Source organism: Phacochoerus africanus, chromosome 15 (assembly GCF_016906955.1).
Source record: "Phacochoerus africanus isolate WHEZ1 chromosome 15, ROS_Pafr_v1, whole genome shotgun sequence".
Lineage (NCBI taxonomy): Eukaryota > Metazoa > Chordata > Mammalia > Artiodactyla > Suidae > Phacochoerus > Phacochoerus africanus.
In genome coordinates, this window is record NC_062558.1 from 72,546,159 (window position 1) to 72,570,712 (window position 24,554).

Below are 24,554 nucleotides of genomic sequence, written 5' to 3' on the forward strand. Positions count from 1 at the left end.
TCCATGAGGATGCGGATTTGATCCCTGGCCTCACTTAGTGGGTTAAGGATCTGGTGTTGCCGTGAGCTGTGGTGTAGGTTGGAAACGCGGCTTGGATCCCGCGTTGCTGTGGCTGTGGTGTAGGCCAGCGGCTACAGCTCCAGTTGGACCCCTAGCCTGGGAACCCCCATATGCCTCAGGTGTGGCCCTAAAATAGCCAAAAATAAATAAATAAATAAATAAATAAACAGCTGCCTGTGTTCAAAATTGTTGCCATGTGCATTTATGATTGTGAGTTATACCAACTTTGGAAACTCAAAATTCTGAAGGGAAAAGGACCATGAAAGCTCAAAATCATGTGTTTTTCTAATTGTAAAATGGAATTTAGAAAAACCATTCTAGAAGAATTACATACCTACCAAACCAAACTGTTGCAAGTATTTACCTCTGAGGATTGGATTTTTGGGATGGAGGAGGAGTTATTAGAAAATATGTGACTTTAACTTTTTGCTTCAGTTTTCCTACATGGTTTGAATTTCTTCATAAACAGCTTGTGTTGCTTTAAAAAGTAATAAGACATACTAAATTAAAGTAATGCGATTTGCATTTAGAATGTTTAGAAGCAGGAAAAAGATACACTAATTCTACTACATAAAGGTAACCACCATGAGTATATAGGCATATTTACGTCCAGTATTTTTTCTGCATTTAAAAAATAACATTGTGGAGTTCCCGTCGTGGCGCAGTGGTTAACGAATCCGACTAGGAACCATGAGGTTGCGGGTTCGGTCCCTGCCCTTGCTCAGTGGGTTAACGATCCGGCGTTGCCGTGAGCTGTGGTGTAGCTTGCAGACTTGGTTTGGATCCCGCGTTGCTGTGGCTCTGGCGTAGGCCGGTGGCTACGGCTTCGATTCGACCCCTAGCCTGGGAACCTCCATAAGCCGCCGGAGCGGCCCGAGAAATGGCAAAAAGACAAAAATAAATAAATAAATAAAAATAACATTGTTTAATTTTTTTAAAATTCTCTAGAAAGGAAAGATAATGCTCTTTTAAACGTTGAGTGTACAAGTTGCTTTGTTACAATAAAACTAAATTGTGTGTACATACACAAACTAAATAGAATCACTGAAGCTGAGGTAAATTTTTTTCTTTTTTTTTGTCTTTTTGCCATTTCTTGGGCCGCTCTCGCTGCATATGGAGATTCCCAGGCCAGGGGTCTAATCGGAACTCCCAGAGCCACAGCAACACAGGATCCGAGCCGAGTCTGCAACCTACACCACAGCTCACGGCAACACCGGATCGTTAACCCACGGAGCAAGGGCAGGGACCGAACCTGCAACCTCATGGTTCCTAGTCAGATTCGTTAACCACTGCGCCACGACGGGAACTCCTCTTCTTCTTTTACTCAGTAGATCATTAGCATCTTCCTTATAATTGAACATTTGTAAATATTTTTAACATATGTATAATATGCCTTTAGGTAAATGAACATAACCTACTAAATTATTTTTCACTGGTGGATGCTTCAGTTTCTAATAATTTTTCATACAATAGTGAACTTTTTTCTGTATAAATCTTGGTTGCATTTCAGATTATGTTCTTGACACTGGAATCTACTAGTCCTTTATTTCAAGTTAAAAGTACTGGCATAACCAAAGTATTTAGTATTTTGCCACTGATTTATTATTGCCTACTGATTTCTAAATCTTTACCACTTTTGGAAACCTGAAGTTTGTAGTAGAGGAATTTTTTTTTGGGAAAATTAAAGTCCATTTCCTTCTCTCAAAATGAGAAACTGACATTTGTTTCTATTACATTCTTTTTAGTAAATACATCTTCATGCCCTGTCAAAGATGGGGTTGGGCCAGCGTTCTAGCCTATCTGCTAATTAAAGAGTGGATACTAGCCAGATCAGATTAGGTACTTGATGTATTTTTAGCTGCCATGGAAAAAAACCGAACTTTTAAATTACTATTATTACATTAGAGCTTTAGTCCCACTAAACTTTCCACATGTCTGTTGCTTGCTAGACAAGAATTCTTAAGACTAATTTGACTAATTGATCCCAACTCATCTTTTCATATGATGTTTCAAATGTCATAAAGTTAGAATTTTACATCAGAGGTATTTAATCCAGATGGTCTTCAGTGCTCTGTGATCCCATTCCCTCAAAATTATGTAACATATTGGTTCTTTTTTTTTTTTTTTTTAACCTCATCCAAGTCATGTGGAAATTCCTGGGCTAGGGATCGAACCTGCGCCATAGTAGTGACCCAAGGCACTGCAGTGACAATGTCAGAACCTTAACCTGCTGGGCCACAAGGGAACACCAACATACTGTTTTATATACATTTTTTCAGAGAAATGGTCCTTAGTTTTTATTAGATTTCACAGAAATGTAAGTCATGTCTCCTATTCCCCCAAATAAAAACAAATAAGAGAATCACACCAGTCTTTTTGGACTTGGAAGGAGCAAAATGGAGAACTGTCACTATGGTGAAGGAAAAAACAGTTATACTACAGAGTTCCGATATCCCCCCATGTGGTCTTCAGTAACAATGGATCTGTTTGTAACATGGTGATAGTCTGACCTGTGGAAGCACAGATGGATACCGTAAGAAGCACAAGTGATGTCTACAAAGGGTCTGGCAGAGTCCCTGCTACACAGTAGATGCTCAAACGTGGTAGTTATTGCTTTATCCTTGAAGAGATTGTGTCTTCATTTCATTATTTTCACCCACTTTCCCTCTTGCTCCTTAATTCATGTTATTTAGAGGAAAGTAACGAAAATCCTCAGAAATAGCCAGTACACAACATTTCGCGGTATCTGCAAAAGCATTTTTTCCTGCTAGAGGATTAAAATGAATGACTATGAATGAATTGGTTTCCCTGTTCCCATGTGATACAGAATTATGGTTGTGGCTTCCAGTGAGACAACGAAGCCACAGTTATTTTCTTGTCCTTGTATAATGAGAGGGTTTTGGTGTTTCTGCTGTATTCTAGACACTTACACTCTGCAGCTTATTTTCATATCATATTTCATATGAAACACCATTTTGTGGTGAGTTTTCTGTTAAAGGGCAAAAGTAGGATCAAGGCAGGAGGAAGTGGGAGAAAAGGACAGTGGAAACCCACAGATGATCCAAGCCATGGGCTTTTGGAGGGAGCTGATCCAATTTAGGTTTAGAGAGAAGTAAGTGTGTGTGTGTGTGTGTGTGTGTGTGTGTGTGTGTGTGTGTGTTAGTTTCCTCCACTCTTGCAGGAGACAGTAACTTGTTTAGAAATTAATACAGAATTGGGGAGTACCCATTTCGGCACAGCAGAAACAAATCTGACTAGGAACCATGAGGTTGTGGGTTCGATCCCTGGCCTTGCTCAGTAGTTTAAGGATCCGGCATTGCCATGAGCTATGGTGGAGGTCGCAGATGAGGCTTGGATCTGGTGTTGCTTGGCTGTGGTGTAGGCTGGCAGCTATAGCTTCGATTAGACCCCTAGCCTGGGAACCTCCATTTGCTGTGAGTGTGGCCCTAAAGAAAAAGACAAAAAAAAAGGGGGAAGAAATTAATACAGAATTGTAAAGAGATGTTTACTAGGCAGCATAACATAAAATTAAACTACCTTTTTTTATTCACCTAATTCCATTTTCTAGGAATACTTCTGATGCACCATGAGATGTTAAACAAAAATCAATAAAAAGGAAAAGAAAAACAAAGTAGTTTTTTCTTTTAAAAAAGCTGTCAGAGTTCCCGGCATGGCTCAGTGGTTAATGAACCCGACCAGTATCCATGAAGACGTGGTTTTGATCTCTGGCCTCGCTCACTGGGTTAAGGATCTGGCATTGCTGTGAGCTATGGTGTAGGTCGCAGACGCGGCTGGGGTCTCACATTACTGTGGCTGTGGCTGTGGCATAGGCTGCTGGCAGCTGCAGCTCCAATTCGACCCCAAGCCTGGGAACCTCCATATGCTGCTGGTGTGGCCGTAAAAAGACAAATAAATAAATTAAAAAAGAAAAAAACAGAAGAAAAAAAAAAGCCAGCAACCAGGAAACTTTGTCTTCATTGATAATTAGGTATATAAGATTTTAACAAAATTTAAGCTTCTTTGACTTGAAACACAGGAAACTGGTAAAGGAAAGGAAAGGGGGGAAAATAACATTTATTGAGAGTCTACTCTGAGACAGATATTGTGCTAAAAGGTTTAATGTTACCATATTTGCTTCTGACAGTTAGTCATGAAGTATAATTATTAGGACTCTCATTTGGCAGACCAGGAAATGGAAACCCAGTTTAAAAAATTATTAGGAGTTCTGCCATTGTGCAGTGGGTTAAGAATTCGACTGCAGTGACTCAGGTTGCTGTGGAGGTGTGGGTTCAACCACCGGCTCAGGACAGTGGATTAAAGGATCTGGCATTGCCACAACTGTGGCATAGTTCGGCAGCTATGGCTCAGATTCAATCCCTGGCCAGGGAACTTTCATACGCATGTGGCTATTAAAAAAAAAAAATTGTATTAATTCCCCGTGGCTAGCAAGTAGTGGAGGTGCTCTTCCACTATGATAAAGGAGAATTAAACAATTTCTTCTTTTTAAGAAAAATGAAGGAGGGAGCTCCTTTAGTGGCTCAGGCGGTTACTAATCTGACTAGTATCTATGATGTGGGTTCAATCCCTAAGTTTGCTCAGTGGGTTTAGGATCCGATGTTGCCATGAGCTGTGGTGTAGGTTGCAGACATGGCTTGGATTGGCCATTGCTGTGGCTGTGGTGTAGGCAGGCAGCTGCTGCTTCCATTTTTTTTTTTTGTCTTTTTGCTATTTCTTTGGGCCGCTCCCGCGGCATATGGAGGTTCCCAGGCTAGGGGTCGAATCGGAGCTGTAGCCACCGGCCTACGCCAGAGCCACAGCAACGCGGGATCCGAGCCTCGTCTGCAACCTACACCACAGCTCACGGCAACGCCGGATCGTTAACCCACTGAGCAAGGGCAGGGACCGAACCCGCAACCTCATGGTTCCTAGTCGGATTCTTTAACCACTGCACCACGACGAGAACTCCCTGCTGCTCCCATTTGATCCCTAGTTGGGAATATCCAGGTATGGCCCTAAAAAGCAAAAACAAATTTAAAAAATTTCAAAAATAAATATATAATTCACATATCATAAAATTCACTCTTTTCAAAAGTGTAACTATCACAATTTAATTCTAGAACACTTTTCATCACCCCCAAAGTCCCCAGGATAATTAAGTAGTGACTCTCCATTCTTCCCTCCTTCAGCTCCTCGAAATCAGTAATCTGCTTTTTGTCTCTATGGATTTGTCTAATTGGGCCTTTCATAAGAATGGAATCATACAATACGTGGTCTTTGTTATCTGTCTTCTTTCACTTAGCATGTTTTATTTTTTTTAGGGCCGCGCCAGCGGCATATGGTTTCCCAGGCTAGGGGTCTAATCAGAGCTACAGCTGCAGGCCTACGCCACAGCCACAGCAATGCCAGATCAAGCCGCATCTTCGACCTACACTACACCTCAGCTCATGGCAACGCCAGATCCTTAACCCACTGAGTGAGGCCAGGGATCAAACCTGCAACCTCATGGTTCTTGGTCAAATTCGTTCACGCTGTACCACAACGGGAACTCTTCACTTGGGGTGTTTTCAAGTTTCATCCATGTCATAGTGTTTATCAGTACTTCATTCCCTTTTATGGCTGAATAATATTTCAGAGCATGAATAGACCATGTTTTGTAAAAACCATCTATTTATGGATTCTGGGTCGTTTCTACTTTTTGGCTATTGTGAAGAATGCCTTTATGAACATTTGTGTACAAATTTTTTGTGTGGACATGTGACTGCAGATATTTTGGGTATATTTTTAGGAGTGGAACTTATAGGTTATATGGTAATTCTTTGATTAAAGGGTTGCTAAACTGTTTTCCAAGGCAAGTGTCATTTTATTTTACATATTTTTAATTCTTACTTTTATTTACTTATTTTTTTGGTGGTGTCTGTGGCATGGGGAAATTCTCAGGCCAGGGATCTAACCCATACCACAGCAGCAACCCAAAGCACTGCAGTGACAGTACCAGATCCTTAACCCACTGTGCCACAAGAGAACTTCCTATCTGATTTCTTTGTTTCTTATTTTTAATTGCTCAATGAATTTTATTACATTCATAGTTGTACAACGATCATCACAACCCAATTTTATAGCATTTCCATCCCAAACCCCCAGCGCACCCTCCAACCCTGCAACCTGTCTCATTTGGAAACCATAAGTTTTTCACTGTCTGTGAGTCAGTATCTGTTCTGCAAAGAAATTCATTGTGTCCTTTTTTTAGATTCCATGTAAGTGATAGCATTGATGTTGGTGTCTCACCATCTAACTTTAACTAGCATGATAATTTCTATGTCTACCCATGTTGCTGCAAATGCTGTTATTTATTTCCATTTAATGGACATTTAGGTTGTTTCCTGATTTCTTGATTATTGCCATCTTAGTGGATGTGAAGTGTTATCCCAGCAGGGCTTTTTTTAGTTTTTAAATGATTTTTATTTTTTCCATTATGGTTGGTTTGCAGAGTTCTCTCAGTTTCTTCTGTACAGCATAGTGACCCAGTCACACATATATATATACATTCTTTTTCTCACATTATCCTCCATCATGTTTCATCATAAGTGACTAGACATAGTTGCCTGTGCTATACAGAAAGATTTCATTACTTATCCACTCTAAAGGCAATAGTTTGCATCTATTAACCCCAAACTCCCAGTCCCTCCCACTCCCTCCACATCCTCCTTGGCAACTACAAATCTGTTTTCCAAGTCTATGAGTTTCCCTCTGGTGGAGAGGTTCATTTGTGCCATATATTAGATTCCAGATATAAGTGATATCATATGTCTTTGATATCTAAACTTCCTCTTTCTGACTTACTTCACTTAATATGAGAGTATCTAGTTCCATCCATGTTGCTGCAAATGGCATTATTTTGTTCTTTTTAATGGCTGAATAGTATTCCACTGTGTATATATACACCACATTTTCTTAATCCGTTCATCTGTTGATGGACATTTAGGTTGTCTTGGCTATTGTGAATAGTGTTGCAATGAACACACAGGTGCATGTATCTTTTACAAGGAAAGATTTGTCCGGATATATGCCCAAGAATGGTGATTAATGATGTCAGGTGTCTTTATGTGCTTATTGACCATTTGTGTATCTTCTTTGGAGAATTGTCTATTAAAGCCTGTCTTAGTCTGTTTGGACTGCTATAACAAAGTACTGCTGGGAGTTCCCATCATGGCTCAGAGGCAACGAACCCAAGTAGCATCCACGAGGATGTGGGTTTGATCCCTGGCCCTGCTCAGTGGGTTAATGATCCGGCATTGCTGTGAGCTGTGGTGTAGGTCGCAGAGGCGGCTCGGATCTGGCATTGCTGTGGCTGTGGTGTAGGCTGGTAACTGTAGCTCCTATTCAACCCCAGCTTTCAAATGCCATGGGTGTGGCCCTAAAAGGACAAAGCAAAACGAACAAACAAAAACAAGTATTTCAGACTGGGTGGCCTGTAAATAACAGAAATGTATTGCTCATAGTTCTGGAGAAGGCACCAGCATGGTCAAATTCTGTTAAAAGCCCTCTTCCTGATTCTTAGCTGGTACCTCCTCACTGTGTCCTCACATGGTAGAAGAGGCTAGGAATCTCTCTGGGGCTTCTTTTAGAAGGCAGTAATCCCATCCATGAGAGTTCCACCCTTATGACTTAAGTATCTCTCAAAGGTCCCACCTTGTTTTTTAAACTTTTATTTTTATTTTTATTTCTAATTGTTATTTCCTCAATACAGTTTTTTTTTCTATTGTACAGCATGGTGACCCAGTTACACATACATGTACACATTCTATTTTTGTACATTATCACGCTCCATCTTAAGTGACTAGACATAGTTCCCAGTGCTACACAGCAAGATCTCATTGCTAATCCATTCCAAAGGCAATAGTCTGCATCTATTAACCCCAAGCTCCCCAACCACCCCACTCCCTCCCCTCCCCCTTGGCAACCACAAGTCTGTTCTTTAAGTCCATGATTTTCTTTTCTGTGGAAAGGTTCATTTGTGCCATATATTAGATTCCAGATATAAGTGATATCATATGGTATTTGTCTTTGTCTTTCTGACTTACTTCACTCAGTATGAGAGTCTCTAGTTCCATCCATATTGCTGCAAATGGCATTATATCGTTCTTTTTAAACTTTTTACTTAAAAAAAACGGGGGAGTTGCAGTTGTGGCTCAGCAGAAATAAACCCATCTCGTATCCATGAAGGTGTAGGTTTGATCCCTGGTTCTGCTCGGTGGGTTAAGTAGCTGGCATTGCCATGAGCTGTGGTGTAGGTCTCAGACACAGCTAGGACCCTCTGTTGCTGTGGATGTGACATATACTGGCAGCTAAAGCTCTGATTCCACCCCTAGGCTGTGAACTTCCATATGTCTCAAGTGAGGTCCTACCAAAAAAAAAAAAAGGACTCTGAGGCTTGGAGAGGCAAAATAACTTGTCTGCAATTGCACACTTGATCTTAGATTGAAGCCCTTGATTGGATGATCGTGCTCATTTTAACTACCATGTCCCTAAGCCAGGGCAACAAGCAAAATGTGAAGAACCCAAAGGGTAGAGAGAGGTGGGACCAAAAGATGGATTGGTTGGAGTTCTCGTCATGACACAGTGGAAACGAATCTGACTTGGATCCATGAGGGTGCAAGTTCAATCCCCGGCCGCGTTCAGTGGGTTAAAGATCTAGCGTTGCTGTGAGCTGTGGTGTGGGTTGCAGATGCAGCTTGAATCTGGCATTGCTGTGGCTGTAGCTTAGGCCAGTGGCTAAAGCTACGATTGGACCCGAGCCTGGGAACCTCCATATGCCAGGGGTGCAGTCCTAAAAAAAAAAAAAAAAAAGGTGGATTGGTTGATGATAGTCATGCTAAGTTTATTGCTGCTCTCTTTTAGACTTGTGAAACTTCGAAAGAGATAAGTAAGAATCCTGTAGGTTCATTTTCACAAGGATCTACTATATAACACAGAGAACTATATTCAATATCTTCTAATAACGTATAATGGAAAAACTATGTGTGTGTATTTTGTATATCTGATTCACTTTTCTATATACCAGAAACTAATTTAACATTGTAAATCAACTATACCTCAATTAAAAAAACTTTTTGGAGTTCCCACATGGCACATAGAAACCAATCTGCCTAGGAACCATGAGGTTGTGGGTTTGATTCCTGGCCTCACTCAGTGGGTTAAAGATCTGGCGTTGCCGTGAGCTGTGGAGTAGGTCAAAGACACAGCTCAGATCTGGCTTTGCTGTGGCTGTGGCGAAGGTCGGCAGCTACAGCTCTGTTTCAGCCCCTAGCCTGGGAACCTCCATGTGCTGAGATTGCAGTCCTAAAAAGATAAAGAAACAAACAAATAAAAAACTGTATAGGTTCATTTTGCAAAATTATACATTTTTTGACATGAATCAAATATTCCTTGAGTTTGCCAATTCCACTGCTTCTGTATTTTAATTTCAGGATTATGCGTCTCTTTACCCATCATTTTAAGTCTTTTCCTCCATTTAAAGTTTTTACTTCAGGTATGTTTCCACTCCCTGGACCTTGTTTCTTGTGATTTCTTGGTCTGGTAATTCATTCAGCACAATAATGGTAATTTTCCCACTCTTATGCCTCCAAGCAGATGTTTTTTGTATTTTGTGTAGCTTTTCTAATTGTCTTCAGATAACTTATTCAAAATTATCAATTCTGTTATCACTGAAAGTGAAAGTTCCATATTCTTTTTTTTTTTTTTTTTGTCTTTTTGCCATTTCTTGGGCCGCTCCAGCAGCATATGGAGGTTCCCAGGCTAGAGGTCTAATCAGAGCTGTAGCCGCCGGGCCTACGCCAGAGCCACAGCAACGCAAGATCCGAGCCGAGTCTGCAACCTACACCACAGCTCACTGGCAATGCCGGATCGTTAACCCACTGAGCAAGGGCAGGGACCGAACCCACAACCTTATGGTTCCTAGTCGGATTCGTTATACTGAGCCACAACGGGAACTCCTCCATATTCTTTTTTTTTTTTTTTGTCTTTTTGTTGTTGTTGTTGCTATTTCTTGGGCCGCTCATATGGAGGTTCCCAGGCTAGGGGTCTAATCGGAGCTGCAGCCACCGGCCTACGCCAGAGCCACAGCAACGCGGGGATCCAAGCTGCGTCTGCGACCTACACCACAGCTCACGGCAACGCCGGATCGTTAACCCACTGAGCAAGGGCAGGGACCGAACCCGCAACCTCATGGTTCCTAGTCGGATTCGTTAACCACTGTGCCATGACGGGAACTCCTCCATATTCTTTTTAAGTGTAAGTGTAAGATTATGTTATAATGGTATGGTGAAATTAGCATGCCCCAGCTTGAGTAGATACCTTGTTAATATTAGATTTATTTGGGAGAGATTGCAATATCCCAAACTATTGTTTGCTTAAATACCTTCATTTTTTAAAATTTGTATTGATTTATTTATTTTTGTCCTTTTTTTTTTTTTTTTTTTTGAGTGCTGCACTTGCAGCATGTGGAAGTTCCCAAGCCAGGGGTAGAATCAGAGCTGAAGATGCTGGTCTACACCACAGTCACAGCAATGCCCGATCTGAGTCCCATCTGTGACCTACACCATAGCTCACAGCAACGCTGGATCCTTAACCCATTGAGCAAGGCCAGGGATTGAACCTGCATTCTAATGGATAGTAGCAGGGTTTGTTACCACTGAGCTACAATAGGAACTCCCTCCATATATACATTAAATGATGTTGTGTGTGTGTGTGTGTTTTAGGGCTGCACCTTTGGCACATGGAAGTTCCTAGGTTAGGGGTTAAATTGGAGCTGCAACTGCTGGACTACACCACAGCCACAGGAACCCCAGATCTGAGACATGTCTGCAACCTACGCTGCAGCTTGCGGCAGTGCCAGATCCTTAACCCACTGGTCGAGGCCAGGGATCCAACGTACAACCTCATGATGGTTACTAGTCAGATTCGTTTTCACTGTGCCACAACAGGAATTCCACTCAATCTCTTGTTTATTTGTACGTTTTCTCAATTAGTGAGGCATAGTTCTCTGTTGCTGCTGTGGAATCACTAGGAAGTCAGCTGCCAAACCACAATTTTCTCATAGCCATTACAGTATTTGACCCTACTGTCACCTTTGTCCCTCACTGAGCCTGTGGGAGGTTAACTTTTTAAGGTCCCATAGTTAATAACCATCATTGGGATTTGCATCTCACCAAGGACATACTGATTTTGTATGAGAGATCATAGTTTGATGTTGGATAACATTTTAAGTTGAACAGGCAAGCATGAAATAGTGCTTTATTTTCAAAAAATCTGCAGTAATTTTCTTGTATCGCATGGATAATATAATTAAGAGATTTGTTGGATATGGTAGTTCTTCATTCCCCACCTCCAAACCCACTAATCCTTTATTTATTATCAGCAAAACAGCCCTATAAAAATATGAGTATATAGTCATAGAATTAAAAGATTAATCACAGCATCAGTGAATGTAGTTTGACTTAAATGAAAAAAAAACTGTTATGGACAAGGAAAATAACAATTCACAGTTTGTAAATTTCTAGTAAAAATATCAAGAATCATTTATTTTATTTTAAAAAACAAGAGCTAATGTGCCCTTTGGTTAAGTATTTGGGTGGTTTTTTTAGGGCCAAACCCATGGCATCTGGAGATTCCCAGGCTAGGGGTCTAATTGAAGCTACAGCTGCCAGTCTACGCCACAGCCACAGTAAATGCCAGAACTGAGCCACATTTGCGACCTGCACCACAGCTCATGACAATGCTGGATCCTAACCCACTGAGCAAGGCCAGGGATCAAACCTGCAACCTCAAGGTTCCTAGTCAGATTTGCTTCCACTGTGCACAATAGGAACTCCATGGTTAAGTATTTGAAAGTCAGGTAAAACAAACAGATTTGGAGGGAGATGATGTTTTCTTTACTAGACATTAAAAGTATCTACGGAGGAGTTCCTGCTGCGTCTCAGTGGGTTAAGAATCCTACCACAGTGGCTGGAATTGTTACAGAGGTGTGGGTTCTATACTTGGCCTGGTGCAATGGCTTAGGTCGAAGCTGGGGCTCAAATTCAATCCCTGGCCAGGAACTCGAACAGGTTGCAGGTGCAATTGTTAAAGAAAGAAAGAAAGAAAAGAAGGAAAAAAAGATGTATTGAGTTCCTGTCATGACTCAGTGGAAACGAATTTGACTAGCATGCATGAGGACGCTGGTTCAATCCCAAGCCTTACTCTGTGGGTTAAGGATCTGGCATTGCCCTAAGCTGTGGTGTAGGTCACAGATGTGGCTCAGATGTGGCATTGCTGTAGCTGTGGTGTAGGTCGTTGGCTACAACTCAGATTCGACCCCTAGCCTGGGAAATTCCATGTGCCACAGGTGCGGCCCTATAAAGACAAAAATAAAAAATAAAATAAAAAACAAAACAAAAAGTGTCTATGGAAATGCCATTATAATTGGTTGTGCTAAAACATTCCTAATAAAGATAGGCAAGTTTTCATTTAAATCTGCTCAGTTAACATAATTATAAGCTTGAGCTCCACACCTCTTGATTTGTAAGGTGGACTGTGCTAAAAATAACTTTGGGGTTTTTTTTTTTTTGTTGTTGTTACAACAAATATATCTCCTTCTGGACTTCTCTTTGTGGCTCAGTGGGTTAAGGACCCAACTAGGATCATGAGGATGTGGATCTGGTCCCTGACCTTGCTCTGTGAATTAAGTATCCAGCATTGCCATAAGCTGTGGTGTTGGTCACAAATGTGGCTCAGATCAGACGTTGCCATGGCCATGGTGTAGGCCCCATCTGTAGCTCTGACTTGACGCTTGGCCTGGGAACTTCCACATGCAGTGGGTTCAGGCCTTGGAAAGAAAAACAAAAAGAAAAGATAAGAAAGAGAAAAAACAAAACCAAAACAAACTCTCCAAATATATCTCTTGATCCCACAAGGTATTCTTTACAGGCTTTACGTTGCAAAAGCTCAGGAGGATACCCTCAGACACACAACTTAGTAGTTGCAAGGTAGAAGAAAGGTCTCTAGTAAGAATATTGAAGATAATTTCTTTTATTTCTTTTTTTTCTTTTCTTTTTAGGGCTGCATCTTTGGCATATGACGTTTCCAGGCCAGGGGTCTGATGGGAGCTGTAGCTGCCAGCCTGTACCGTAGCCACAGCAACACCATTCCGAGCCTCATCTGTGACTTACACCACAGCTCAGCGATGCTCTGTTCTTAACCCACTGAGCAGGGCCAGAGATCCAACCCACATCCTCATGGATACTAGTTGGGTTCTTAACCTGCTGAGCCACAATACGAACTCCTATTTTTTTTTTTTTAACTTCTATTTATTTTATTTTAAACAAGAACTAATGTGCTCATTGAATAAGTATTTGGATGTCATGAATGTCAAATAGCCTTTAGAAAAAGTTTGTTTTAGGCATTCTATAGTTAGAAATATAGGCTTCATGGCAAGTTTTTTTGGTTTTAGTTTTTTTTCGGTCGTTCCTCACCTCCTTCCCAAACAAAAACAAAAAATAATTCCTCTCTTCTCTACCTGAGTTGAGCTCATTGGAAAAACAGTTATTCACTAAGTCAGAGATTCCACAGATGTTAGGTAGTGCCTCTAATATAATTGATGTTCTCTGTTCTATTTCTGGAGTGAAGAAAGGAAGGGCATCCCTTACTCCCAACATCGGAAACATCTGTCCAATACAGAGTTACCTGGCTGAAAGAGTAACATTTCTAAGCAGATAAATCTTGCTTCTTCATAGATTGTATGAGACTCGAGTAAATTAACTAAGAAACTAAAGACGTTAACCCTTCCCGAGTTACTGATCTAATCTCGATAAAAACCTACATATACTAATTCTCAAAATGTTGCTTTTCGGAGTTCTATGTGGCTGAGTGGAAATGAATCTGACTAGCGTCCGTGAGGACTCAGGTTCAATCCCTGGCCTTGATCAGTGGATTAAGGATCTGGTGTTGCTGTGAGCTGTGGTTTAGGTCACAGATGAGGCTCTGATCTGAGGTTGCTCTGGCTGTGGCATAGGCTGGCTTCTATAGCTCTGATTAGACCCCTAGCCTGGGAGCTTCATTATGCCATAGACGCAACCCTAAAAAGACCAAAAAAAAAAAAGAGGAAAATATTGCTTTTTTTCTGATTAGGAGAGTTAGTTATATGCAGGGTGTTTCTAGCTTAAAAACAAGAATTTCAGATCTAGGCTAACTCAGTCCCTACTCCAAAGTTCTCTTGAAAAGGTAGCTGATATTTGTGATGAAAAATTTAACAGAAGTATCATGTTGGCATTTGAAAGGACCAATTATGGATAATTAAAAGTTGGAACAAAAACAGTTCAAACCAGAATGGTAGAGAATGGAAGGCTGATTACATCTCTTCATTCCCCTGCTCAGTGACCAGCAATAATGCCCCAGTGGGAGCATATCTTTTTGTATACATTTCTCTCTGTAGTGTGACTGTCAATAGCCACATTGCTCCCTGTGTCCTTGCACAGGTTGTTACCTCTATCTGGGGCATATACCCTCTTTCTGTCTATATTTCATCAACTCCTACTTACTCATCCTTAGGTTTCAGTGCAAACAAATGTCACTTTCTCTGGGAAGCCTTCTCTTGTATTACATAGCTTTTTGGGCTCATCCCCATTCTATACAGCAGCATAAGTACCCCTTTGTGAGATGGTCCATTGCAGAGGGCAAGCCCAACATTTTTTAGGGCCAATCCCGTGGCATATGGAGGTTCCCAGGCTAGGAGTCTAATCAGAGTTGCCACTGCCGGCTTACACCACAGCCATAGCAACACCAGATCTGAGTTGTGTCTGCGAACACCACAGCTCACGGCAACGCTGGATCCTCAACCCACTGAGCAAGGCCAGGGATTGAACCTACAACCTCATGGTTCCTAGTCGGATTAGTTTCTGCTGCGCCACAATGGGAACTCCCACATCTGCATTTTGAAAGTGCTCAATACTTGTTTTCAAACAACATTATTGTTTTAAAGGTTTTTGGCTATTAAGTGGGAAATTTCATCATAAAAAGTGAATTAATAAATTAGCTTGATTTTGTTAAACTTAGACACCTAGGTCTAAAGTTCTCAGAAAGAAGTTGTGTGTGGAGTTCCCATCATGGCTCAGCAGTAACGAACCCGACAAGTATCTATGAAGACGTGAGTTCTATCCTCGGCCTCCCTCAGTGGGTTAAGGATCTGACATTGCTGTGAGTTCTGGTGTAGGTCACAGATGCGGCTCTGAGTCTGTGTTGCTGTGGCTGTAGTGTTCCTTTGTGGTGCAGTAGCTTAAGGATCCAGTGTTGTCACTGCAGTGGACTTGGGTCACTGCTGTGGCATGGGTTTGACCTCTGGCCTGGAATTTGCACATGCATCGGGAGTGCCCCACCCAAAGGTTATACTAAGAATTGAGAAATTGGGGAGAGGTGATATTTCAGCCCCATCATTTATGGCATTGTCATTGTCACCTGTTCTCACTTGGCAACTTCTGAAGATGACTGCTTGCTCACTTGTTCCTTAATTCTTCCTATTTGAGTAGTTGTGTTTTGTTTTTACAGTCAGTAGGCAGGACTGCTAGAGGGAATGTGGTTGGGTAGTAGGGAGACCTGGCCTCTTCAAGGTAAAATGGGCTGCTTTAGATAAGCCTCGGGGAAGGAAGTTGGGGAGGGAAGCCAGGGAAAAGCTATGCCGGGTGATCAGCCACCTATACCCACACAATTATTGCTCAACTCAGTCACCAAGGAAGATCTCCAGTGTTAGCCTTTTGGGTTCCTATGTTTCACACAAAATAAAATCAAACTAACTTTAAGATTACCATTAGAGTTGTAAAGGATGAGCTACCCTTTTAAAATTCTCATTGACTTGGAGTTACCGTTGTGGCTCAGTGGTTAACGAATCTGACTAGGAACCATGAGGTTGTGGGTTTGGTCCCTGGCCTTGCTCAGTGGGTTAAGGTTCCGGCGTTGCCGTGAGCTGTGGTGTAGGTTGCAGATGTGGCTCGGGTACCGCATTGCTGTGGCTGTGGCGTAGGCCGGCGTCTACAGCTCCGATTCAACCCTTAGCCTGGGAACCTCATATGTTGCGGAAGCGGCCCTAGAAATGGCAAAAAGACAACAACAACAAAAAAAAACTCATTGAGTAGACGTTTACCAAAGATGGTCCTTGGAATACCTTACCCAGGTATCACTGCAAACATAAGAACATAGAAGGATTTCATGGGAGAGGAGAGTGTGGCTAATATTGGAAGGAATTTGTGCTACAGAGGTGTCAGTTTGGGAAATAGTGAATAACTTTTGAGATTAACTTAGAAACAGTCTCTTATTTGCAAGTCTAGTTTCTTGTAGGTGCAGAATTGCTTAAGTTTATAAAGAGAAGTAAAGGAGTTCTCCTGTGGTGCAGTAGGTTAAGGATCCAGCATTGTCACGGCAGCAGCTGGAGTCTGATCCTTGGCCCAGAAACTCCCACATGCTATGGATGAGGCCAAAAAAAAAAAAAAAAGAGAGAGAAGTAGGATTTTGAAACTATTTATAAATTTTATCTCTGGGGGCACAAAACAACAAAACATATATTTTCAAAAGTACACCTAATGTAATGTTGATTTAAAATACTAACCTTCTGGAGTTCCCGTCGTGGCGCAGTGGTTAACGAATCCGACTAGGAACCATGAGGTTGCGGGTTCGATCCCTGGCCTTGCTCAGTGGGTTAATGATCCGGCATTGCCGTGAGCTGTGGTGTAGGTTGCAGACTCGGCTCAGATCCCGCGTTGTTGTGGCTCTGGCGTAGGCCGGTGGCTACAGCTCCGATTCGACCCCTAGCCTGGGAACCTCCATATGCCGTGGGAGCGGCCCAAGAAATAGCAAAAAGACAAAAAAATAAAATAAAATAAAATAGGGAGTTCCCGTCGTGGCGCAGTGGTTAACAAATCCGACTAGGAACCATGAGGTTGCGGGTTCGGTCCCTGCCCTTGCTCAGTGGGTTAACGATCGGCATTGCCGTGAGCTGAGGTGTAGCTTGCAGACGCAGCTCGGATCCCGAGTTGCTGTGGCTCTGGCGTAGGCCGGTGGCTATGGCTCCGCTTCAACCCCTAGCCTGGGAACCTCCATATGCCACGGGAGCGGCCCAAGAAATAGCAACAACAACAACAACAAAAAAAAAAAACACAAAAAGACAAAAAATAAAATAAAATAAAATACTAACCTTCTGGAGTTCCCCTCTTGGTGCAGCGGAAATGAATCCAATGGGGAACCATGAGGTAGTGGGTTAAGGATCCGGCATTGCCATGAGCTGTGGTGGAGGTCTGGCATCTGGTGTTGCTGTGGCTGTGGCATAGGCTGGCAGCTGTAGCTCCTATTCGACCGCTAGCCTGGGAACCTCCATGTGCCAAGGGTGAGGTCCTAAAATCAAAAATAAAATAAAGTACTAATCCTGGAGTTCCTGTTGTGGCTCAGTAGTACTGAACCCAACTAATATCCATGAAGACATGAGTTTGATCCTGGGCCTCACCCAGTGGGTTAAGGATCTGGCATTTTTGTGAGCTATGGCATAGGTTGAAGACTCGGCTCCTATCTGGCATTGCTGTGGCTGTGGTGTAGGCCGGCAGCTGTAGCTCTGATCTGACCCCTAGCCTGGTAACTTCCATATGCCCTACTTTCGGCCCTAAAAAAAAGCAGAATAAAATACTAGTCTTCTTGATCTACTGTTCTTCTAATCTAAAAATGATGCCTGTGAGATTTTGTTTTGTTTTGTTTCTTTGAAGTATAGTTTATTCATTTATTTATTTTAGAGCCACATTTGCGGCATATGAAGGTTCTCAGACTAGGGGTCTAATCGGAGCTACAGCTACTGGCCTACCCCACAGCCACAGCAACTCGGAATCCGAGCCTCGTCTGTAACCTACACCACAGCTCACCACAACACTAGATCCTTAACCCACTGAGCAAGGCCGGGGATCAAACCTGTGTCCTTGTGGATACTAGTCAGATTGGTTTCTGCTGCGCCACAACAAGAACTCCGATTTATAATATTATATTATATTAGTTTCCAGTGATTCAGTATTTTTATAACAAAATGTGTGGTGTTTTGTTTTGTTTTGTCTTGTTTGTCTTTTTAGGGCCAAACCTGTGTCATATGGAGGTTCCCAGGCTAGGCGTCGAATTGGAGCTGTATCCACTGGCCTATGGCGCAGCCACAGCAACACCAGATGTGAGCTACATTTGCTACCCACACCACAGTTTACCACAACGCCAGATCCTTAACCCAGCGAGTGAGGCCAGGAATGGAACCTGCGTCCTCATGGATGCTGGTCAGATTCATTACCGCTGAGCCACGATGGGAACTCCTGAAGTGTGTGGTTTTGAAGATGGTTCTTTTAAGGTCATTTTGGAATATTTACAAATGTCTATTATTATTATTGAGTATTGAAAACGAAGAGTGGAGTTCCTGCTGTGGTGCAAGGGGATCAGTGGTGTTGCTAGGAAGAAAGTTCAATCCTCAGCCCAGCACAGTGGATTAAAAAGATTGAGCATTGCATATAGGTCACAATGGTGGATCAGATCTGATCCCTGGCCTGGGAATTCCATATGCTGTGGGGCACCCAACAACAACAACAACAAAAAAAAAAAAAAGAAAGAAAGAAAGAAAATTAAGAAGAATTGTAGAGAAAACAGTTGTAGATGTTTAGAATTAGGCTCTAGTCAAGTTGTAACTTGCTGTGTAACCTGAGATAAGTAAGTTTACCTCTTTGGCCCTCAGTTTATCTATGAAATAATGTAGTTAGACTAAATTTTCTCTTATTTATTTATTTATTTATTTACTATTGTTTTTTTTGCTGCACCCTTAGCACGTGGAATTTCCCAAGCCAGGGTTCAAACCCTTGCCGCACTAGCAACCCGAGCCCCTGCAGTGATAACACTGGATCCTTAACTTGCTGTGCCACAAGGGAACGCCTCTGATGTAATCATTTGGTTTTTGAAAGAAAAGAGATCTTGGAGTCCCCACTGTGGCCCAGTAGAAACGAATCTGACTAGTATCCATGAGAAGGCATTCAGTCCTCGGCTTCGCTCAGTGGGTTAAAGGATCCAGTGTTGCCGGGAGCTGTGGTTGTAGGTCGCAGATATGGCTCAGATCCTGTGTTGTGGCTGTGGTGTTGGTCAGCTGCTGCAGCTCCAATTTGACCCCTAGCTGGGAACCTCCATATGCTGCGCTTGCCGCAAAAGCAAAAAAATAAAAAGAAAAGAAAAGAGATCTAATTTTGTAATATTTGAAAGAACCTAATACACTTGAGTTATGCAGTTAAATATCAACTCATGCAATTTAATTATAATAATTCCTTGTGGGAAAATCAAATAGATTTAAGTGATAAAAACATGTTCCAAATAAATAGGACTACAGCACAAGGTTTCTGAATCTGTCATTTATTCAGGATCTTGTTGTATGCATTTTGCCCTAAATAATAAGAGCATGGGAATCACTCTTTTGACCTCTATTTTCTCTGCTAGTAATCTCAGAGAACTATCATTCTCTCCATCAAAGCTCACTGTCACCTGAGACTTGAACTGAGACTGACAAATCACTAAGTACAGGATTTAGAACAGATGGCTACAACCAATAGATGCTACCAATCTATTCTGTGTTCAAATAGGTATAGATCTTCATGGAGTAGTATCAGTTGGATGTTTGGAGTTACTGGTAGCTCTGGTCACTTCCATTAACCCTCATTTAGCTGGGATGAGCTTTGGCTTTATTTATTAACTCATTTTACAAAACACTGCACATAGAGCCTCGATGTTTGCTTAGTTTGCCAAGTGCAATATTGTATCATTGCAATGGTTTCATGAGTATCCCATGAAGTGAAAATACTTGTTCATGGGGCTTTAAAAAAATGGACTTTTCACCAATGAATATTCAGTACACCTAACACTGATGCTGATTTTATTTTATTGAGGCAAATATATGGATCATGCAAGTAATAGACTGATTTAAAATATATAATCATGTCAACATATTATGGCTACTTTACTAAATATTGAGTAACCAACTGAGAAAAAAGTGATATTTTAAAAAATTATATTTAGCTATTTGAGGGGAAAGGCATAATCTATAATTGAAATGGAAGAAACATAGGGCTACTCTTGTGTGCATTATTGATGGGAATGTAAAATGGTTAAAAAATGCTTTGGCTGCAGAAAATGTTTTGGTAGCTCCTCAAAATATTAAACAGGGAGTTCTCATTTTGGCTTAGTTGGTTATGAACCTGACATAGTGAGCCTTACTCTGTGGTTTAAGGATCTGGCATTGCCACGAGCTGTGGCATAGGTCATAGATGCTGCTCGGATCTGGCTGTGGCTATTGCTGTGGCCTAGGCCAGCAGCTGCAGCTTTGCTTCGACCCCTAGCCCAGGAATTTTCATTTGCCACAGGTGCGGCCACAAAAAGAAAAAAAAAAAAATTAAACAGATCTGTAATATGATCCGGCAATTCTTCTCCTAGGCATATACTCAAAAGAATTGAAGGCAAGGACTCCAATAGATACTTGTATACCCATGTTCAAGGCAGTATTATTCGCAATGGTCAAAAGGTGGAAATGGGAGTTCCCGTCGTGGTGCGGTGGTTAACAAATCCGACTAGGAACCATGAGGTTGCGGGTTCGGTCCCTGCCCTTGCTCAGTGGGTTAAGGATCCGGCGTTGCCGTGAGCTGTGGTGTAGGTTGCGACGCGGCTCGGATCCTGTGTTGCTGTGGCTCTGGTGTAGGCCGGTGGCTACAGCTCCGATTCAACCCCTAGCCTGGGAATCTCCATATGCCGCAGGAGCGGCCCAAGAAATAGCAACAACAACAACAACAACAACAGACAAAAAGACAAAAAAGACAAAAGACAAAAAAAAAAAGGTGGAAATGACCCAAAAGTATATCAACAGAAGAATGAATAACAAAATGTTGTACATATACCCAATATTATTCTGCCTTAAAAAGGAAAGAGATTCTTACACATCTTATAGCATGGATGAACCTTGAAAACATTATGCTAAGTGAAATAAGCCAGACATAAAAGAACAAATAGGAATTCCCATTGTACCGCCACAGGTTAAGAACCCAACATAGCGTTCTTGAAGATGCTGGTTTGATCCCTGGCCTTGCTCAGTGCGGTAAGGATCTGGCATTGCCGCAAGTTTCAGCGTAGGTTGCAGATGGCTATGGTGTAGGACAGCAGCTGCAGCTCCGATTCAGCCACTTGCCCCAGGAACTTCGATATGTCACAGGTGTGGCCAGAATGAGAAAAAAATAAAAGAACAAATAATGTATGATACTACTTCTATGAGATATCTAGAATAGGCAAATTTATACACGCAGAAAGTAGAACAGAAGTTAGCATGTGCTGGGAGAAGGTAAAGTGTTTAATGGGCACAGAGTTTCTGTTTGGGATAATGAAAAGGCTTTTGAAATGGAAAGCAGTAATAGTTGCCCAACATCGTGGATGTACTTAATGCTACTAAATTTTACACTTAAACATGGTTGAAATGGCAAATTTAATGTCATGTGTATTTTAACACACATGCTAAAATCTCTATAGAGAAAAATGTAGGGTTAAAAGGTCTTGCATCCATTTTTCAAAATTTGTATTTGGTCCTGTTTTTCTACCTATTTCATGATTGCTTTATCCCCCACAGAGAGCTTTTTAGTGTGGGTTCAGTGTGCTTGAAGTTGCCATGGTGGATGTGGTGAGGTTAGGATCCACTGGTTTTGCATGTTTCTCACATTTGTTAAAAAGTTTGAGGGTGGGTGCATGAGGGAGAGGTAGTTTAAAGTGGGAAAACAATACATGTTGCACTTCCCATTCCAACAAGAGAAGCGTGCTTTTGTGGCAAACCGAAAGTCTGGGAATCAAGGGTGATGAAATACAGGCTTTCCGGCCCTCACTCTGTTCCTGATTTCTGGTTGTGGGAATCTGTTCTGAATCCAACTGCAAGTGGAAAACCTATCTTTGGCTGAGCAGCCAGAGAGGCCCTCTTGCCAATCCCCCAAATGTGCCGCTGAAACTCTGGCCCTGTGAGGATGTCTTCCCAAGATCTGTGCAGCTGTCAAGGTGGCTGTGATGGGACTGTGACTGGCCCCTGCACTGCATTTTGGCAGTGACCTTGAGACCTGCCAGCTCAAACAGCTGTCCTGGTTCTTCCTCCGCTGCCACTGTTGCATGTCCTGGAGGCTGAAGGGAGGGAGCTAAACTCCTCTGGCTCTGTCATTCCCAGGGTCTGGCAAGTCCCAACTGTGGTGCCCGGCTCTCCCAGTGCCTACCACCCACTGGGCATGGGGGCCGTCCAGGTGTGTGACTGTGGGTGGCTGCTTGTTTCGCCGCTGGCTCAGCTCCCCATCTCTGGGAAGTAAGTGGCTCTGTTTGACCATCAGCCTGTGCGCAGGAAGGCTCCACGTGGAAACCTGCTTGGCAGCTCTGTGGAGAGATGCTCAGTGACAATTGATGATCTTGGGAGACAGAGGAGCCAAAAGTGCCCCTTCTGCCCCAGAGGTTTAAGTCTGCCTTCTGGAAGGGATGGATTTCTTTGGGAGATGAAGGTCATCAGAAATGTCCAGAGCAAGAGAAAGAAATGTTTTTGAAATCTCCAGCCACTCAGAGTAGCCAATGTATTTTGAAAACTCCTCCCCCCTCCTTGTCCTCAGCCTGTCCTTTTCCTTTTAAGTGGCCTTATTATTATTTTTTAATCCGCCTTTGTCATTGGACATTTATTGACAGAAATCAAATTGCTGTGTTTCTGGGCAAAGCGCCTGCTGCAAAGAGGTGTGGTTCCCGAGGAATGAGACACGCAGCCCAACAGCTGAGCCTACACTGTCCTCATATAACCTCCCTGCCTTAAATATCGCCAATATTTAGCCTTGCCTTATAAAGTAAAAATGCACAATACCTTCCAGAGTTTCAGCGAGCCCAAATGCCCCCCTCAGCTCGGTTATATCTCCTGTACGTTGGAGGCAGGGCCTCGCACCCCTCCCCCCACCCCGTGCAGACCTGCCCTCGGAGCCACCCAGAGGTTACTAATCAGGGAGACTCCGCCATCGATCCGATGGTGGAGACCTGGGGGATTTGTGTGCATTGTTTTTGCTGAAGCCTCCTGTGATTTCGGCGCGACCAGATCCTCTGCAGCGAACTCCATGTCGCAGCTTGTGGCTGCCTGTGTCCTGTGGTGAGAGCGGAGCTGCACAGGAGATCCTTTGTCTAGGAAGGCTAGGCAGAGATCACTTTGGAGTTTCTAAGCTCTGCATTGCCATTGGCTGCACTCTTTGTGGGGCTGTTTTTGCAAAAGGCATGCCCAGCACGTCTACAGTGCTGGCAGGCCAGGGCTGCCTTTAAACACCATGATAATAATACCAAAAAGCAGTTTGCAGAACTGTTCCACTGTAGAGGCTTCCTCTGCAGAAGCAAGCAAGATGGCTACCTCGTGGGCTTCGCTGTGAAGAATGCAGAGGCTAATTAAGACAGACTTTAAGGGGAAAAAAGGGTATTTCCCTACTTCATCTTTATGCAAGGCTTTTTTTCAGTGACTTTTAAAATATACATTTTACATAAGCTCTTTAGGTTCTGCCTAGCAAACATGTTGATGATTTTAGATGGTCTAAGTAGTTTTATAGAGAAATAGCCAAAAATTTTGGGGGGGTGGGAGCTAATTTTTTCTCTTAAACGGAGGCTCATTTTGCAATTTGATTTTTTTTAGGTTATAAAGGAAAACAAGAGGCCCCAGAGGGAAAAGAAGCCCAAAGTTTTAAAGGTAATCAGCTATTGATTAAATCATATTTATTTTTTTCCATTTCATATAGTATTTTTCTGTCACTTAGGGGTAAATTTGGAGTACAGTGGATGTGAATTCTCCTGGATTTTCAGTAGATTAATGAATTTTTACTCAACTAAAGTGTTTTTTTTCTCTCTCTCTCTCTTTTTTGATGTGCTGCATAATGTGCATATTAGCATCCTTTATTTTCAACTCCACACAAGTCTGCAGAAGGAAAACTTTATATGCAAAGTGTTGTGAATAAAATTTGTGGGTTTTTTGGTAGCTCCCTTTGTAGCATCTGCATTTGTGGTGCTGCACCAGTGTGTAAACTTAAGCTCTTAAGGAGAAAGACACTATTTAAAGTTGACAGCTATAATCCATTGTGATTTTAACAGACCTTCCATTAGATACTATTTTAAAATGTGTTTTATTTTTCTTCCCAAAGGAAAAGGTTCTTGGAGGTTTTAGTTCAACTTAAAATATGTAAGCCATTGAGATTTTACAGCCAAATTACAATTGCTTAATCTCATTATATCACCTTTAGTTTTGGCATTCATGGAGCTCTAGGAATGTGCATATATTTTTTTATTTTCAGTAGTTTGCCTAATGAGTATTTAGTAGTTACTTAATTCAATTATAAGCTAGCCGTTTGTGTTATGAGCTTTGTACAGTAGTTAAAAGGGTTAATTTAAAAGCATATGGC

General features: G+C 42.1%; 1 protein-coding gene across 2 annotated transcripts in view; it reads left to right on the forward strand.

Annotated features, from left to right (window-relative positions):
- TET1 (tet methylcytosine dioxygenase 1) overlaps positions 1-24,554 on the forward strand; it is a 151,535-nt gene that overhangs the window by 25,329 nt on the left and 101,652 nt on the right. For both annotated transcript variants that reach the window (XM_047761512.1, XM_047761513.1), the window contains exon 3: positions 23,795-23,848. In XM_047761512.1, the coding sequence (XP_047617468.1) occupies positions 23,795-23,848 (54 nt within the window). The remainder of the gene's footprint in view (positions 1-23,794; positions 23,849-24,554) is intronic.